We start from the raw sequence: 19,924 nt of genomic DNA, 5'->3' as shown, positions 1-19,924 counted from the left end.
TGTTGAAGGGACAATCATAACATCTTGTAAGTGATTAGATCCAACCGAATTAGAACAAAACTATTTTCTCCTAATAAAAACAAAGGGAAAGGGTCCAAGCTATATGGTGACTCCAGGAAAAGCACTTGTTTTTTTCCTAAAGAAATGCCATATTTCAACTTAGCAATTAAAAATGTAGGTGTTTATTAAGGAAATGTCATGAGAAAAAAGTCTACTCTTTTTCTAGTAGAAATATTTAGAACAAGATAAAAATGTTAACCAAACTGGAACAATCCTTGTACTAAAGCAAACAATAGTATACAAAGAGATGAAATGTTAAATACTAATTTGAAAGGACAAATATATGGAGTATGTCAAAATATGGGAATGCTTATATAAAATAGTAACTGACTTAAAGACCCCAAATAATAGGAACACAACTATGTAAATGTGTATTTTTTTCTAAAATTGAAGGAGCAATTAGAGGAAGAAATTTAGATTTTGATATTAAGTTGTTTTTTTATAAGCTGTAAGGCTACCTAACATTTTTACTTTTAAATAAAACAAAATAGTACTGTCTTTTCTGGATAAAAGCACATTTAAGTTAATGCCAGGCTCCTCCACAAGAGAGGAGGTTCCAACCCTCAGCACACTAGAGCAATTAAAAGTTACCACATGTGGTGGGCAGGTCCATCCATACCTGAGGGAAAATGCAAACTTCCCAGGTAGTCTGTGCTAAGTGAAAGGTCTGCATTGCTTCAAGCTCACCCCGAAGAGGAAAATCAGATACTGTTTCCTTCTGGTATTATCTCAAATCATGATCAAAATATTCTTTTTTTTTAAACAAACAATAAAAACATTTATTTTTAGAAAGAAGAAAAAACCAAAATAGTTACTGTACCTTTCCAATGAATTATGAATCGGTATAATAGGATGTTTCATCTTTAAAAGAAGCAAAAAAAAAAAAAGAAAGAAAGAAAGCTTCATGTTAAACTTCCAACAGAGCATATTTAGAGTTTCATCACATAAAAAAGTGATAAATATGAGCATAACATAACTGCCCCACTCAACAGGAACAATTTTAGATCCTCCCAAAAGAAGGGAGTCATTGATCTTAACCGGTCCTTTGTATGTTTTCAAATAAGTGTACCCATATTTCTAAGGAAAAGGAAGATGGCTCTTTTGAAGGATCTAATTACCATAGCCAAACCCTTGGTGGTTGGCTTTCTCATAATTTTAGTTATGTTCATTAAATATTATGATGCAGCATTGTTTCAAACACTAAAAGTATAAAGATAAACAGTATGAGGGTTCCTACCCTTAAGGTAATTTCAATAAAGAGTAACCCTAAAAAATAGGGGCATGCATAGAGGAGGAGCTCCTAGCCCAACTGAGGGATTCAGGGAAGGAGAGATTAAATACTGAAGGACGGGGAAGTGCTAACTAGGGGAAGATAAGTGAGAACAACATTCTTGGCATTGGGAAATGGTGTGAAGATGTCAGGGGAGCTCTATGCAGTTAGTATGTTCAGCCAGGTAATGACAGAGCACGAGGCTGGGGGTGTGGGAGTGGGTTAAGAAGTTTTGACATTAACCTTTGGCAATGAGGGAGGCACTGAGAAGTTTAGGTAAAGTGGTCCAGTTTATACTTCACGAATAGAACTACCGTCGGCAGCCTGGAAGGGTTAGGCTGAAAGTAACTAGTTAGAAGGTCACCACAAATCTTGGCAAGATTTGCTGGACAAGGAGGCTGAAAAGAACCTAGTTACATCAGACACAGGTTTAGGTGGTAAAATTGCTAAAAATAAATGGATACGGAGGACTGAGGGCAGAAATATGTAAGTGGACATAAAGGGAAGGCCACTAAAAAAAATGTCTTTCTCAGTCACCAAAGGGTGATGGATAACATGGTTCACTAGATCACTTTTTAACTTTTCGTCTTTTCATTATGTCCTGGTGCTGCCAAGCTGAGCTGGCTTTTACCTTGTTGGACTTGAGCATGGCCAGCTGTGGTGAACCTGGGGGAGTGCGATAGAGTAGCTCAGAGGTAAAGGCTGCGTTTGCGATCTGCATGCATTCTTCCAACGTCTTCAGAAAAGTATTGCAGGTTGATTTCAGCAGAGTTCCCACATCAATTCCTTCCTACGAAACAACGAGAGTGGAAGATTCCTTTACCTTGCCAAAAAAGAAAGACCCCAATGGTGGAATGTCCTTAAGAGGTTTTTATCCACAATGTAGTAATAATGTACCCACCTATTTTGAAGTTCAAATATGTACATCACTTACAAAAGGAAAATACTGAGTCCACTTTATTTACTAGCCCTATAAAGCCTCCATCTGACCCCACTGTTCCAGCTGAAGGCAACAACTTCTTTCAATTCAAAAGTATTATATGCTAGCACTGTGCCAGGTGCTCGGCACAGCCCTCAGGGAGTTTCCAGTCTACAAGGGGTGGCAGGCATGAATCAGGGAATCACACGGACTGAAGACCAGTGGAATCAATGGAAAAATGTCTCCCACTGCCTGAGTAAAAATGAGGTTCCAGAATAGAAGAATTAGAAACCATAAATCATTCATTATTTACTTTCAGAATGGGGTTTTTGGCTTTTGGTACAGATGAGTTTAAGAGCTTTTAGCAACTGGAATTCTTTTGAATAGCTAATCACTTGTTCTCCCAGTTATTTTACCTGTTCAGGGTGTTTTTCCCCTGAATACTGATATTAATACGTTGTTCAGGAAACTGAGGCCATACCCTGACTAGAGTGTATAGTAAACACATCTTAATGGTACAAAAGAAACCAGACCGGGCCCAAGATGGAGTCGCTCATGCTAAGCCTCACATCAGCAAACCAAAAACTTCAGTTCCTATGCCTGGTTGTCCCAAAAAAGGCAGGCCTAGGTCAACCAATCAGCACAAGTTACCTGACCCAGCTCCAAGATTTCCTTTTGCTCCACATGAAGAAAGTAACCCTGCTTTAATCAATCAGTAAAGGCCCAGCAGAATTTCTTGTTCCTGTTCATTTTGTCTATAACAATCTCTAGCCTCATAAGGCTTTTCAGAGTTCCTTTTTATCTGTTAGATGAGATGTTGCCTGATTCATGAGTTGCTGAATAAAGCCAATAAGATTTTAAAAATTTACCCAGTTGAATTTTTCTCCCAAGAGTGGTCTCTATATTTTCCTCAATTTTGTATTTCTAACAAGCTAGCCAATGATGTTACTGGTTGTGGACCACTATGATTCTGACATCAATTATGTGTGGGTTTTCCCATACCACCAAACAATTCTCTGACACCAGCTGGATGTCCTATAACTCAACTCAATTCTGACACTATCTCCCTGAAGACAGTGTCAGCTCTCACAGGGCTGCTCCCCACCCCTCATTTCAGATACCAATGGCAAGTCCAGGTTGTCACTTGTGCTTCTGACTGATCTGCTACAGACTGGAGGTTCTAACTCCCTCCTCCTTTCAGTTGATTAATCTGCTAGAGCTGCTCACAGATCTGAGAAACATTTTACTAGTTACTAGATGGCCAGTTTACTACAGTTTACTATAAAAGGATACAACCCAGAAACAGATGCAAAGGGCAAGGCAGCTGGGAACAGCTCAGAACTTCTATGCTCTCTGACCACACCACTTTCCCTGAATCTCCATGTGTTCGCCAACTCAGGAACTCTCTGAACCCTGTTCTTTGGGTTATGGAAGCTACACTGCACAGACATGATTGATGAAATCATCAGCCACTGAGATTAAACTCAATCTTCAGCCTCTCTTCTTTCCCAGGAGATGAGAGTGGGGTGGGTGGGTGGATCTGAGAGTTCTAACCCTCTAAACACTTGGTTGGGTTCTGGGTCAACCAGCCCCCATCCTTAGGCACTTTCCAAAAGTCGTCTCACTAACATAACAAAAGACAATTTTATCTTTCTCATCACAGGAAATTCCAAGAGTTTTAGGACGTCTGCTAAATATATATCTCTTATAAAGACCAAATATACATATTTCTTATTATAAATCACAATATCACAGCCACAGTTTCATTAGCAAGTTCCCAGGGCACTCTAAACATCTCCTTGGATTAAAAATTGCTATGTTCACATTTTCCCTTCCCTGTTAGGCCAGGGTTTCCCTACCCGTGGCACGACTGACATGGGGGGCTGACGAATTTTTGGAGTGGGGGAAGTCGGTGGGGGCGCTCTCCTCCTACCCACTGCAGGATGTGAAGCAGCATCCTAGCCTCCATACAGTAGAGGCCAATAGCACTCCTTCAATCCTGACGACCAAAAATGTCTCCGAACACTGCAAATGTCTTCTAAGGGGCAAAACTGCTCTGGGCTGAGAATCACTGCTGTGAACTGTAAGCATCCCAAGAGCAGGACTGAAATGTTTTTTTGGTATCCCTCCCTCCCGCCCCCCTCCCCACCCCATTCCAGCACAGTGTCTTGTACACAAAAGGCAGTTGCTGAACGAATAAGAGAGCCCAAAAGGAAGTGAATTAAATCACCCTTATAAGAAAAACTGAAAGCACATATACCACTAGTAGCATAATGTTCTTTTACTAAAACCATTAATTAGAATCTATAGACTCTTCATTTTGTAGGCATTGTTGTTCAGATTATAACTACCCTGAGAGTAGAGAGAGACCTTCCCTGGGTAGTATGAGCCATTCAACACATAGCCTAACACCAGAGAGATCTTTTAATACATGTTTTAAGATGAGTAAATGACAACTTCATTAATAAACATTAAAAATCACAATCCTTACTGACAATGGGCAGGAAAAAAAGCTGTGTCTCCAACTTTGAAAGCATCAGTCTATAGTAAAGCACAATTATTATGTCACCAATAAAATCCTGTTACAGGGGTGCCTGGCTGGTTTAGTCCATACAGCATGCAACTCTTGATCTCTGGGTGGTGAGTTCAAGCCCCATGCTGGGTGTAGAGCTTACTTAAAAAATAAATAAATAGATAAATAAAATAAAATCTTGTTATAGTCTCATCAAAGATGACAGGTACACATTATTGATAGACATGATGTTGGCATGTTAGTAGCCACACCTATAGAAGCAGCTAGACAGGTAAGGCTGTATTTATAAAGTGATGCAAAGTGGGGAAAAACGTATTTTAGTACATCAGCTAAGCTAATGGCACCAATGTTAAAGGTTCCAAATGTTATCAACTAATTAATCCTGAATTCATTCCATGAAGGAAAACAAATGCTTCCATATGCTGAAATGCACACATTTCTTCTCTTTGTTGAATTTTGTTACATTTTTTCTCCAAAAAATAGTAAATTCCAAAATAGTCAAGGACTGTGTGAGAGTAATCATTACCTGTAAGCAACATCTGGTGCTACTTTTCCTGTCACTAAGACAAATAATATTTTACCTCAGAATTGGACACACCAGTTGTGGTCACTTCTTTTGTTTTATCTACTTGCTGAACAAGGAGGTCACAGTAGAGTCTTAGTTCCGACATTTTGGTTTTCAAGTTTTCAGTGTTTTCAGCAAACTCTAAATAACAAAATGATGATAGTGTAATTACCAGGATGAATAAGGAATTTACTAGTTAGCATACTGCAGAATGCAATATATAACCTATACCTAAAGTCAGATGATGATGGTATGGGTTATAGATAAGATACAGATGATGATAATGGGAGCAAGAAAAACAGAAAAAGGAGATTTCTCGTCTTTTGTAATCTATATTATTTCTTGGGCCAACATACTGAATGATCACCAGTATAGATCACCAGTATAGGAAGAAGGATAAAGCATACTTTTCAAACCCTCATGTCAGAACTGGGAGCAGAGTCAAGGGTTTAGAGGTTTGGTTTCATCTGCTGCACAGTTTTCCCTATCTGTAAAATGGGGTCATAGCTATCTATCTGCTAACAGTAGCCAAAACTGGGAAACTGTTCTGTAACGTGCAATTATCACTAATAAGATGGCTCATTAATTCACAGAACTGGTCCAGCATGCCACCCATCGAGGCTAATGGCACCCTCAGAGCACATGCTGCTCCCTCATTAGCACAGCACTCCAGCTACTCTGGCGCTGAGGGCTCAGCTAGTCATTATCACTTCTGGATTTTTTCCCATGAAAGAGCTGCACATTACAATCTGATCTGAGTCAAAGCTGACAGTGTCTAGAATATGCTCCTGATTTAGCATTAAAAAACAACCAAGGAAGAGGACATTTTCCTGTGTCTATTTGAAGAGTCAAGCACATCTACCACACCTGTTACGAGAAAGAGGCCCCTCCCCCCCGTCTCCCGCCAATCTCTTCAGGTGTACATCCTGGGGATGGGGGCTGGGAAGGTGGCACTAGGGCTCAGGCAGTAAGCCCTGGCACTCTTCCCCTGGCCCATATAGAAAGTTGTGCCAGGGTTCTCAGGAGACCTAATGAGGATGAGTTAATGAGCAGTAAGCAGTAGCAACCTGACAATTAAGTATCCATCCCACCCCAGGGAAAGGGAGGGGAAAGTGGGGTGTTACTACAAAAAGTACCCTGCTCCAAGGCTTCTTTACCAAAGATCAACTTTGTGCCAGACTGGGTACTAAACAATTTCATATCATTACTAATCCTCATGGCAACCCTTCTAATGCAGGTTATTACCTCTTTTTAAAATATGAGGAAGCTGAGGATTAGAGAGATTAAGTGACCTACGCCAAGGTCAAAAAGCCAGTAACCTACAAAGCCATGATTTGAATCCAGTTGTATCTGGCTCCAAAGCCTGTGATCTTTCTATTATGATATGCTAAGAGAGAAGAGTTAGATATAGGCTGTGGTTTAAATTCCAGAGGTATATGGCATTTGCATGATACAAAACGCTGGCTAGGTGGTCAGAGGCAAGATAACAAATATGAGAATCCAGAAATGCCAGTGGGTGATTCCCAAGGTTCCCAGACCAGAGGACAATCAATACTTACCTTTTTCCTTCTGGGTCCTACTGTCGGTCAGGCAAGCCTTGGCTGACCCCAGGGCTACCAGCCACCGCTGTCTCTCAGCCACACTTCTGGCCTTCAGGTAGAAATACTGCTCCCCAGGGATTATCAGGTCCATGCGTGTATTATCTACAGAATGAACTGGGAGCAAGGCAGAGGGAGGTCAGAAACCTAGAAGAGCCCTATCTGGGTAGCCTCCACCCCAACCAAATTCTTAAGCTCAACTGGTGCAAGTCACTAAAGGCTTCTTCCAAAGGAGGATGCTAGCTAGCCCTTACCACCTCCCCTAGTTTATCTCTTCCTCGATGCTTCTGCTGATGAAGAGGAAAAATCCTGGCTGGCTCCAACATATCACCAAGACTAAAAAAGAAGCACTCAATTCTCCTTATCGGAATACAGACAGAATCTCTCTTTTGGCTTGTGTATATAAAGTAATACTGCTCTGAGGCCAAAAAGGCTTGCATGCCAACAGTAAGGGTGCGCCTCTATCTTCTTGGGTTTATTGGAAAGCAATCAAGAACACAATTATTTCTCCTCTTCTACTGTTCTTCACAAGTTAGAGCAAAAGTGTGAGACCTTTGGGAAAAGAAATAAGAAAACCACACTCTCCTTCACCTCCCACCAGGCTGCAAAATACCCTTCTAATCTGTTTCTCTTCTAATCTGTTTCAGAGCCACATCTTCTCAGCATGTCTCAAGATGTCCCCAAACCAAGAAGTAAAGGCTATTTGCAGGTCTTTATGTGTTTGCTTGTTTTACGTATGTGGTGGTGGTGAGAAGGTGTGTGTATGTCCTGATCTAAGCACAGAAGTGTTAGACGATGCAGTAAAAAACCTAACTAAGCTTTGCACATAGTCACTGGCTTTAGGTGAGCAAGTGACTAAAAAATGAGCACTAGATGTATGGTGAAGCACACTGCTCTCATTTATTTTGACTACTTCTTCAACAACCTCCTTGTAAAAACTGGCTGCAGTTTTAGGTTTTATTTGCAAGGCTTTCTTTGGGACATGACACTGTGTATCTTTGTACCATAAGAATGTCAGAGAAAGACACACAGAGGCCAGTGCTTTTTTATTTTATGGGAGAGACAGAAAGAAAAAGAAAACCTGCAAATCTTTTGGTTTCTCACCTTGAATTTCACAGACTGCCATTTGGATGCTCCCTTTGCAACCTTTCCAGGCATCTTCAGGAGAATCATAATAGGATAATATCCCCCCACAGAGAAGGAACCATCTAGGCTGCCAACCTGTAAACAGAAGCAAAAGCATGGTCTCAATTACTGCCTGCATGGGAGGTGCCTCCCAGGACACAGGAATGGGACCTGACAAAGGAGGCTGGGTCCCAGCTCCAAGGAGCTTAAATTCCAGGGGAAATTCTAAGGGAAAGAAGTAGATTAGTAAATACCTGTATGCATGATCCCATTTTTTAAATTAAAAACAAACACCCACAGGGCCATAGATTTTTAGTCACATAAGGTATAGAAGAAGTCTGCAAGGATCAGGAACATAGGAATGATTCTCTAGTTAACAGGATTACTGATGATTTTTATTTCCTTTTCCTTTAATATGGTACTAGTAATCTCTGGTTTTTAATTTTTTTAAGATAAAAGATTATTGTCTCCTGGACATTGTTATCACACACTTGATCTCCTCTCCTCTGGTTAAGAAAGATTATCCCAAACTTAGAAATGAGGCAGAACATTATATTGCTCTGAAAGAGGACTTCAACCACCTCCATTTTGACCTCAGTCTATACTTTCTTAACTGATTAAGTTCGTCTTTCCCGCTTATCTCTGAACTCAGGCAAAAGACCCCACAGGCAAAGCATTCCCTGATAGGAACTGAAACCACTCCCTCAAGCATTAACCACTGCTCTGACTTCAGCAAGACCCTGCACAACTGACCCTAAGACAGTGATCGATCGACCTGACCTTTACTGCCCCCATTTTCCTTATCTAAACCCAGGAGTATTTTCAGCACTTTGGAGGCCATCTTTGAGACATTAGTCCGCTGACTTTTTGGTGTTGGTCTTCACTGAAATACATTATTTTCTTGTTTCACCACCACTCGTCTCTCTGTCTTTAGATTCTGTCAGCAGCGAGTGGCTGAACCTGGTCTGTGTGGGCCCCTCAATGAGCCAGGTGCTCTTGTGCCCCTGTGCCCTGGCTACAGCCCTTTCGACGTCATTCAGAGTTGCAGAGTGCTAATAAGCCTGTGTAGGGGCATATGAGCTGTAGGAGAAAAGAACTTTGATTTACTACTTAGTATTGATCCACTGAAATGAAATAATCTTAAAACATTCAAGGGCTTAACTACTTTTACTTTGGAGAATTTCAGGGGACACACCATATTCGGTTGAAATATACATCTTATCTAGTGCTCTTACCCAATCTATATTCTAGACAAACCAAACTTATTTTCTGCTTCTGGGCTGTTGCCTGAGCTGGATCTTCTTTCTAAAATGTCATCTCTGACTATTTCTGCATAAGCCTTGTCAGAGTCCTCAGTTGGATGTATATTTTTCTTTCTCTGAAATGCTATAGCCCTTTAGGGATACATTTTTCTGATGAGACTCTTCTGTGGCTGAGGCAGACAGAGAGAGGGCCAGTAGGAGCTTTGAGCACAGCCCTGTGCGCTGCTTAGGTACAGATGTCTGATGCCTGATTCACACAAATCAAGAGGCTTGAGACCCAAGAAGAGCTGTGCTTCAGGCCGGGTCAGAAAGCAGGGAAAGACCAATGTCCGGGCTCAGGCAGGCAGGAGAAGTTCCCTCTTTCTTAGCCTTTTTATTCTGTTTAGATCTTTGACTGATTGGATGAGATCCACTCACATTAGGGAAGGCAATCTACTTTACCAGTTCAGATGTCAATCCCATCAAGAAATACCCTCACAGGGCGCCTGGGTGGCTCAGTCGTTAAGCGTCTGCCTTCGGCTCAGGTCATGATCCCAGGGTCCTGGGATCGAGTCCCACATCGGGCTCCCTGCTCGGCGGGAAGCCTGCTTCTCCCTCTCCCACTCCCCCTGCTTGTGTCCCCTCTCTTGCTGTGTCTCTCTCTGTCAAATAAATAAAATCTTAAAAAAAAAAAAAAAGAAAAGAAAAGAAATACCCTCACAGACACACCCAGAAAGATGTCTGGCCAAATGTCCAGGCACCCCATGGCCCAGGCAAACTGACACATAAAATTAATCATCACATGGGCGCCTGGGTGGCTCAGTTGGTTAAGCGACTGCTTTCGGCTCAGGTCATGATCCTGGAGTCCCGGGATCGAGTCCCACATCGGGCTCCCTGCTCAGCGGGGAGTCTGCTTCTCCCTCTGACCCTCTTCCCTCTCGTGCTTTCTATCTCTCATTCTCTCTCTCTCTCAAATAAATAAATAAAATCTTTAAAAAAAAAAAATTAATCATCACACACCATCAATTTTAAGACATACCATTATTTTATGTAACACAAGGAAAAAAAAAACACCTGCCCATTAAGCAGTATGACATGGTGCTGATTCTAAGATGCTTCCTGATTTCAGTTGTTGAAATGTGAAAAAATATCTACAAATTGAAAAAAATGTGGCCCTAAATTAGGTTTATCTTACAGTAATCTGAAAAAAGTTAAAGAGCTCCCCGCCCCCCTTCCCCCCAACGAAGCACAGCTGCAGCTAAGTTTTGAAAGTAGCTGGTAAACCGTAATAACAACTGAACCACCACCTTCCCTATAATGGGTTCTACATTTACCTCGAAGTTACATATATCGTTATTTTATCCTATAGTTTTTAACTAGAAAAACCATGACCAAGAATAACTTTTCTTTAAAGCATAAAGTTACTGGATTTTCAGAAGGCACATTTAAGAGACCACAGAGGTCTCATTCCCATTATATGAAATTTACAGGCAGAGCAATGCAGAGTCTAGAGAGGGACTGGGACACACGCCTCTTTCATGATGTCCTGTCCTTGGAAGCTGAGATACAGCTCAAAAATAACTGTATGAGAAAAGCGGCAAGAATGAAGAGGCCATTAATCCATTTCCTGTTTTAAATTAATCTGCAGTTAGCTTGACTGATGTGATAGTTAATTTTATATATCAATTTTATGTATCATGATGGGCTGAGGGATGCCCAGACAGCTGATAAAACGCTATTTCTAGGTATGTCTGTGAGGGTCTCTCCGGCAGAGATTAGTTAGCATTTGACTCCGTGGACTGTGTGAAGACTGCCCTCACCATTGCAGGTGGGCACCCTCCAATCCACGAGGGCCTAAGTAGAACAAAAGGCAGAGGAATGGAGAATCTGTTCTCTCTTCGAGCTGAGACATCCATCTTCTCCTGCCTTAGGGCCCCGATGCACCTGGTTCTCCGGATTGTGGACCCAGGTCAGGATTTACACCATCTACGTCTCCAACTCTCAGGCCCTTGAACTCACACCGAATTGCATCACCGGCTTTCTTGGTTCTCTAGCTTGCCAACAGCACATCATGGGACTTCTCAGTCTCCATAACTGCGAGACACAATTCGTACAATAAAACCCTTCACGGATTATGTATGCATACACACATATATGTGTATATACATAATACATACACGATTCCGTATACTATCGGATCTGTTTTTCTAGAGAACCCTTACTAACACACTTGGAAATGATAAAATAATTCAAGGTAACAGAAGAGCAGATGAAAACTGTGGATGTAACCAGTCCCTGCTCTCTTAGATTACCATTAGATTAATCTTCCTGTCCAACCCCCACTCCTTTTTTTGGCCATTCTCTATTGGAGATGGAATGTGGTGTCAGCCAAACTCCCCACTTGGGAGGATTAGACAAGAAACTTCAATGAGCAGAGAAAAGTTTTAGCTTATTTAAGCTATCCCTGCCAGAGATGGGGTAGGGGAATAAAAGTATTTAAATGCTAACTTCACACACTGCATTATCCTGGATTATTTCACTACAGAAGGTAGAGTGGACATTTATTTTTGGCAACCTGGCATCCACCCTTCACATTTCTGTTACTGAAAATCTCCTTCTCCACACTCTATCCATGTAGTTGGGTGGGGCTGACCAGCTCCAGGGGGGACATGTGATTCAGGCTTAAATGGAGCTTCACATCCCCTGTCCTCAATGATACACTCCACAACAGGCAAGTGACCCAACCAAAGATAAACTTGGGACTGTTGCTGGGTCTGGACAAAGGCAGAAAGAAATGGAGACTCTCTCTTTTCTTTGGTCTTGCAGATGTTTGCCTGGAGCTGCCAGCACTCATTCTGCCATCACACGGGACCTAAACATGATTCACACATAAAGGGAATGCGTGTGGGAGGACTTGAGGGAGGCAGGGAAAGGATGCAAATCCAGATGACAGTTCTGAACACCATTCACAGTAAGACCATGTTATAACCATAGACCAGATACTCACTGAACTTTTCAGGTAAGTGAGCTTAAAAAAAAAAAAAAGTGAGCCAATAAATTATCTTTTTTTTTTACTTCAAGCCTGAGTTGGTTTTTTTCCTAAATAAAAGAATATTAAATATCACATGATCAACCTCACTAAATGTAGAAAAAGCGAAAGCACCTGACAGAATCTAACACCTTTCATAATAAAAACTCTCAACCAACTAGGAATAGAAGGGAACCTTTTCAACCTGATTAAGGCACCTAAAAAAACAAAACAAAACAAAACCCACAACTAACATCATACTAAATGACAAAAGACTGGATGTCCCCCCACCGACCCAGACAACACACAGATGCTTCCTCTCTACTTCTACTCAACCTTTTATTGGAGGTTCTAGCCAGGGCAATTAGGGTACAAAATGAAATAAAAGGTATCCAGATTAGAAGGGAAGAAACAAATCTAACTATTTGCAGCCACACTCTTGTATATTTCAAAACAAAACAAAGCAAAGCCTAAGGAGTCCAATAAAAAAGACTATTGGAATAAATAAGTTTAGCAACGTTGCAAGATAGAAGACCACTATACAGATATCAACTGTATTTCTATTACAGTTGCAATGAACTGAAAATGAAATTAAGTAGACAGTTCCTTTTATAACATCAAAGAGAATAATATATTTAGGAAAAAACTCAACAAAAGAAGTATAAAACTTATACTCTGAAAACTGTAAAACATTATTCAAAGAAATTAAAGATTTGAATATCATTATTTCAAAACTGTTACCAGCTTGTTCTTTTCTCACATAGTGCAATTATCTTTCTATACTTAATTGACAGCAACTGTTCGCAAAATTCACTTTTTTCAGCTCAACTAATTGTTGAACAATGTGTATTTTTTCAATGAGCATAATTTTCTTGATAAAAATGTATATATATTTGGATCTAAAATAGCATAGCTCATATTAATTCAAACATATTTTCTTCCTTTTTTATTTCACAACTACCATTTTTTAAAATTTTATTGTTATGTTAATCACCATATATTACATCATTAGTTTTTGATGTAGTGTTCCATGATTCATTGTTTGTGCATAACACCCAGTGCTCCATGCAGAACGTGCCCTCTTTAATACCCATCACCAGGCTAACCCATCCCCCTACCCTCCTCCCCTCTAGAACCCTCAGTTTGTTTTTCAGAGTCCATCGTCTCTCATGGTTTGTCTCCCCCTCTGACTTACCTTCATTCTTCCCCTCCTGCTATCTTCTTCTTTTTCTTTTTTCTTAACATATATTGCATTATTTGTTTCAGAAGTACAGATCTGTGATTCAACAGTCTTGCACAATTCACAGGGCTCACCATAGCACATACCCTACCCAATGTCTATCACCCAGCCACCCCCTCCCTCCCACCCCCCACCACTCCAGCAACCCTCAGTTTGTTTCCTGAGATTAAGAATTCCTCATATCAGTGAGGTCATATGATACATGTCTTTCTCTGCCTGACTTATTTCACTCAGCATAACACCCTCCAGTTCCATCCATGTCGTTGCAAATGGCAAGATCTCATTCCTTTTGATGGCTGCATAGTATTCCATTGTGTATATATACCACCTCTTCTTTATCCATTCATCTGTCGATGGACATCTTGGCTCTTTCCACAGTTTGGCTATTGTGGGCATTGCTGCTATAAACACTGGGGTGCATGTACCCCTTCGGATCCCTACATTTGTATCTTTGGGGTAAATACCCAGTAGTGCAATTGCTGGATCGTATGGTAGCTCTATTTTCAACTGTTTTGAGGAACCTCCATACTGTTTTCCAGAGGGGTTGCACCAGCTTGCATTCCCACCAAGAGTGTAGGAGGGTTCCCCTTTCTCAACATCCCCGCCAACATCTGTCGTTTCCTGACTTGTTCATTTTAGCCATTCTGACTGGTGTGAGGTGGTATCTCATTGAGGTTTTGATTTGGATTTCCCTGATGCCGAGCAATGTTGAGCACTTTTTCATGTGTCTGTTGGCCATTTGGATGTCTTCTTTGGAAAAATGTCTGTTCATGTCTTCTGCCCATTTCTTGATTGGATTATTTGTTCTTTGGGTGTTGAGTTTGATAAGTTCTTTATAGATTTTGGATACTAGCCCTTTATCTGATATGTCATTTGCAAATATTTTCTCCCATTCTGTCGGTTGTCTTTTGGTTTTGTGAACTGTTTCTTTTGCTGTGCAAAAGCTTTTTATCTTGATGAAATCCCAATAGTTCATTTTTGCCCTTGCTTCCCTTGCCTTTGGCGATGTTTCTAGGAAGAAGTTGCTGCGGCTGAGGTCGAAGAGGTTGCTACCTGTGTTCTCCTTTAGGATGTTGATGGACTCCTGTCTCACGTTTAGGTCTTTCAACCATTTGGAATCTATTTTTGTGTGTGGTGTAAGGAAATGGTCCAGTTTCATTCTTCTGCATGTGGCTGTCCAATTTTCCCAACACCATTTGTTGAAGAGACTGTCTTTTTGCCATTGGACATTCTTTCCTGCTTCGTCAAAGATGAGTTAACCATAGAGTTGAGGGTCCATTTCTGGGCTCTCGATTCTGTTCCATTGATCTATGTGTCTGTTTTTGTGCCAGTACCATACTGTCTTGATGATGACAGCTTTGTAATAGAGCTGCAAGTCCGGAATTGTGATGCCGCCAGCTTTGCTTTTCTTTTTCAATATTCCTCTGGCTATTCGGGGTCTCTTCTGGTTCCATACAAATTTTAAGATTATTTGTTCCATTTCTTTGAAAAAAGTGGATGGTATTTTGATGGGGATTGCATTGAATGTGTAGATTGCTCTAGGTAGCATTGACATCTTCACAATGTTGGTTCTACCAATCCATGAGCATGGAACGTTTTTCCATTTCTTTGTGTCTTCTTCAATTTCTTTCATGAGTATTTTATAGTTTTCTGAGTACAGATCCTTTGCCTCTTTGGTTAAATTTATTCCAGGGTATCCTATGGTTTTGGGTGCAATTGTAAATGGGATCGACTCCTTGATTTGTCTCTCTTCTGTCTTGTTGTTGCTATATAGGAATGCCACTGATTTCTGTGCACTGATTTTATATCCTGCTACTTTACTGAATTCCTGTATGAGTTCTAGCAGTTTTGGGGTGGAGTCTTTCGGGTTTTCCACATACACTATCATATCATCTGCAAAGAGTGAGAGTTTGACTTCCTCTTTGCCGATTTGGATGCCTTTGATTTCTTTCTGTTGTCTGATTGCTGTGGCTAGGACTTCTAATACTATGTTGAATAGCAGTGGTGAGAGTGGACATCCCTGCCGCGTTCCTGACCTTAGGGGGAAAGCTCTCAGCTTTTCCCCATTGAGAATGATATTCGCTGTAGGTTTTTCAGAGATGGCTTTTATGATATTGAGGTATGTACCCTCTATCCCTATACTCTGAAGAGTTTTGATCAAGAAAGGATGCTGTACTTTGTCAAATGCTTTTTCTGCATCTATTGAGAGGATCATATGATTCTTGTTCTTTCTTTTGTTAATGTATTGTATCACGTGATACAAATCACGTTGATTGATCTGCGGATGTTGAACCAGCCTTGTAGACCAGGGATAAATTCCACTTGGTCGTGGTGAATAATCCTTTTAATGGACTGTTGGATCCTATTGGCTAGTATTTTGGTGAGAATTTTTGCATCCATGTTCATCAAGGATATTGGTCTGTAATTCTCCTTTTTGATGGGGTCTTTGTCTGGTTTTGGGATCAAGGTAATGCTGGCCTCATAAAATGAGTTTGGAAGTTTTCCTTCCATTTCTATTTTTTGGAACAGTTTTAGGACAATAGGTATTAATTCTTCTTTAAATGTCTGATAGAATTCCCCTGGGAAGCGATCTGGCCCTGGGCTTTTGTTTCTTGGGAGATTTTGGATGACTGCTTCAATTTCCTTAGTGGTCATAGGTCTGTTCAGGTTTTCTATTTCTTCCTGGTTCAATTTTGGTAGTTGATACATGTCTAGGAATGCACCCATTTCTTCCAGGTTATCTAATTTGCTGGCATAGAGTTGCTCATAATATGTTCTTATAATTCTTTGTATTTCTTTGGTGTTGGTTGTGATCTCTCCTCTTTCATTCATGATTTTGTTGATTTGGGTCATTTCTCTTTTCTTTTTGATAAGTCTGGCCAGGGGTTTATCAATCTTGTTAATTCTTTCAAAGAACCAGCTCCTAGTTTCGTTGATCTGTTCTACTGTTCTTTTGCTTTCTAGTTCATTGATTTCTGCTCTGATCTTTATTATTTCTCTTCTCCTGCTGGGGTTAGGCTTTATTTGCTGTCCTTTCTCCAGCTCCTTTAGGTGTAGGGTTAGGTTGTGTATTTGAGACCTTTCTTGTGTCTTGAGAAAGGCTTGTATTGCTATATACTTTCCTCTCAGGACTCCCTTTGCTGTATCCCAAAGATTTTGAACAGTTGTGTTTTCATTTTCATTGGTTTCCATGAATTTTTTTTAATTCTTCTTTAATCTCCTGGTTGACACATTCATTCTTTAGTAGGATGCTCTTTAGCCTCCATGTATTTGAGTTCTTTCCGACTTTCCTCTTGTGATTGAGTTCTAGTTTCAAAGCATTGTGGTCTGAAAATATGCAGGGAATGATCCCAGTCTTTTGGTACCGGTTGAGACTTGATTTGTGACCTAGGATGTGATCAATTCTGGAGAATGTTCCATGGGCACTAGAGAAGAATGTGTATTCTGTTGCTTTGGGATGGAATGTTCTGAATATGTCTGTGAAGTCCATTTGGTCCAGTGTGTCATTTAAAGTCTTTATTTCCTTGTTGATCTTTTGCTTAGATGATCTGTCCATTTCAGTGAGGGGGGTGTTAAAGTCCCCCACTATTATTGTATTGTTGTCAATGTGTTTCTTCGCTTTTGTTATTAATTGCCTTATATAATTGGCTGCTCCCATGTTAGGGGCATAGATATTTACAATTGTTAGATCTTCTTGTTGGATAGACCCTTTAAGTAGGATATAGTGTCCTTCCTCATCTCTTATTATAGTCTTTGGTTTAAAATCTAATTTGTCTGATATAAGGATTGCCACCCCAGCTTTCTTTTGGTGTCCATTAGCATGGTAAATGGTTTTCCACCCCCTCACTTTCAATCTGGGGGTGTCGTTGGGTCTAAAATGAGTCTCTTGCAGACAGCATATTGATGGGTCTTGTTTTTTAATCCAATCTGATAGCCTGTGTCTTTTCATTGGGGCATTGAGCCAATTTACATTCAGGGTAACTATTGAAAGGTATGAATTTAGTGCCATTGTATTGTCTGTAAGGTGACTGTTACTGTATACTGTCTGTGTTCCTTTTTGATCCATGCTGCTTTTAGGCTCTCTCTTTGCTTAGAGGACCCCTTTCAATATTTCTTGGAGGGCTGGTTTCGTGTTTGCAAATTCCTTTAGTTTTTGTTTGTCCTGGAAGCTTTTTATCTCTCCTTCAGTTTTCAGTGATAGCCTAGCTGCATATAGTATTCTTGGCTGCATATTTTTCTCGTTTAGTGCTCTGAAGATATCTTGCCAGTCCTTTCTGGCCTGCCAGGTCTCTGTGGATAGGTCTGTTGCCAATCTAATGTTTCTACCATTGTAGGTTACATATCTCTTCTCCCGAGCTGCTTTCAGGAATTTCTCTTTGTCTCTGAGACTCGTAAGTTTTACTATTAGATGTCGAGGTGTTGACCTATTATTATTGAATTTGAGAGGGGTTCTCTGTGCCTCCTGGATTTTGATGCCTGTTTCCTTCCTCACATTAGGGAAGTTCTCTGCTATTATTTGCTCCAATATACCTTCTGCCCCTCTCTCTCTTTCTTCTTCTTCTGGGATCCCAATTATTCTAATGTCGTTTCGTCTTATCGTATCACTTATCTCTTGAATTCTGCCCTCGTGATCCTGTAGTTGTCTCTCTTTTTCTCAGCCTCTTTATTTTCCATCATTTGGTCTTCTATATCACTGATTCTCTCTTCTGCCTCATTTATCCTAGCAGTTAGTGCCCCCATTTTTGATTGCACCTCATCAATAGCCTTTTTGATTTCGACTTGGTTAGATTTTAGTTCTTTTATTTCTCCAGAAAGGGTTGCTCTAATAACTTCCACGCTTTTTTCAAGCCCAGCTAGTATCTTTAAAGTCATGATTCTGAACTCTAGGTCCGACATCGTACTAATGCCCGTATTGAGTAGGTCCCTGGCTGACGGTACTACCTCTTGTTCTTTTTGGTGAGGTGATTTTTTTCGTCTTGTCATTTTGTCCAGAGGAGAATAGATGAATGAGAGAACAAAATGCTAACAGGTTAACAACGTCCCCAGCAAATATACTGTATACAAATCAGAAAAGACCTGAAACCAGGGGAAAAGAAAGGAAAAGAAAGAAAAAAGAAAGAGAAAAAAAAAGATAAAAACAAAAACAGAACAATACAAACAAAGCAGAATATGATCAAATATGATCAGGCTAGTGCATAGATCAGTGCCACACACTAGATTTTGGGCGTATTTTGGTCTGTTAGAAAAAAGTGCCTCCTAAAATTTTAAAGGAAGAAAGACATATATGTATAAAATAAGGGTTGATACAATGAAGGGATGGAAGATGACTGTAAAGATGAAAATTATAAACGATTTTATAAAAGGAATTGATAAGTTGTTTGAAAAAAGAAAGAAGATTTAAAAAAAAAAGGGAGAGAATGTGATCAGGCAGGAGACTAGAACAAAGCCATACACTAGTGATTTAGGGTATATTTTGATCTGTTAGAAGAAACTGTATCTCAAGATTTTGAAGAGACAATAACTTATATATATATATATATATGTATATATATATATATGCCAAAAATAAGGGTAACTACTATGAAGGGATAAAATATGACTCTAAAAATGAAAAATAAAAAATGTTTTTTTAAAAAAGGGATTGATAAGATGTTGGTTGAAAAAGGGAAAAAAAATTAAAAAATAACAGTTAAAAAAAATTAACTTTGATGAACTAATGAATCATGGTAAAAAAAAGCCATGAATTCTATGTGCAGTATTCCCCTAGCGCTGGAGTTCTCCCGTTCTCCTTGATCGGTAAACTTGGTCTTGGCTTGCTGGCTGTTCGTGCTGATCTTCTGGGAGAGGGGCCTGTTGCCATGGTTTCCAAATGTCTTTGCCAGATGCTGAATTGCCCCGCCCTTGTCAGTCCGGGCAAAGCAAGCTGCTCGGGTTTGCTCTCAGGAGCTTTTGTTCCCTGCAAGCTCTCGGTACAGCTTTGGAGGACCAGGGTGAAAATGGTGGCCTCCCAATCTCCACCTGGAGGAGTTGAGAACTCGGGGCCCCGCTCCTCATTGTGCCCCCAGAGAAAAGCAGTCACTCCCGTCTCCCTGGTCTCCGGCCGCAGTCCGTGCTCACCCAGCCTGTGACCGAGTGTTTCTATGTCTGGCACCCGACCCCGTGTGGCGTCTCCAAACCCAGCAGATCCCTGCGTTGCGTTCCCGCGCCGCTCCTCCCGGGGAAGGAAGGGGAGTCTCCCCGGATCTGCCGCTTGTTGGGTTCCTGCTGGAGGAGCAGTGGCCTGACTGGGCTGCGGATCACAGTTTATGGCCACCCTGAGCTGAGAGCCCGCGCCTCGGCTCTGTC

At 40.7% G+C, this 19,924-nt stretch overlaps 1 protein-coding gene across 5 annotated transcripts in view; it reads right to left on the bottom strand.

The window, feature by feature from the left end:
* Positions 1-19,924, bottom strand: part of PLEKHA8 (pleckstrin homology domain containing A8) — a 67,396-nt gene that overhangs the window by 34,980 nt on the left and 12,492 nt on the right. For all 5 annotated transcript variants that reach the window (XR_012380269.1, XR_012380268.1, XM_073899016.1 and 2 more), the window contains exons 2-6: positions 8,050-8,166; positions 6,907-7,062; positions 5,364-5,488; positions 1,962-2,120; positions 881-921 (exon numbers count right to left, since the gene is read on the bottom strand). Coding sequence is in view for 3 of the 5 variants with exons in the window: in XM_073899016.1 (XP_073755117.1) it covers positions 881-921; positions 1,962-2,120; positions 5,364-5,488; positions 6,907-7,062; positions 8,050-8,166 (598 nt within the window). In the remaining 2 variants the exon portion in view is untranslated. The remainder of the gene's footprint in view (positions 1-880; positions 922-1,961; positions 2,121-5,363; positions 5,489-6,906; positions 7,063-8,049; positions 8,167-19,924) is intronic.

The sequence above is a fragment of the Callorhinus ursinus genome, unplaced genomic scaffold, assembly GCF_003265705.2.
Source record: "Callorhinus ursinus isolate GAN/ISIS: 27379988/994484 unplaced genomic scaffold, GSC_fseal_2.0 scaffold12, whole genome shotgun sequence".
NCBI classification, from domain to species: Eukaryota; Metazoa; Chordata; class Mammalia; order Carnivora; family Otariidae; genus Callorhinus; species Callorhinus ursinus.
This window is presented reverse-complemented; position numbering and strand designations above follow the sequence as displayed.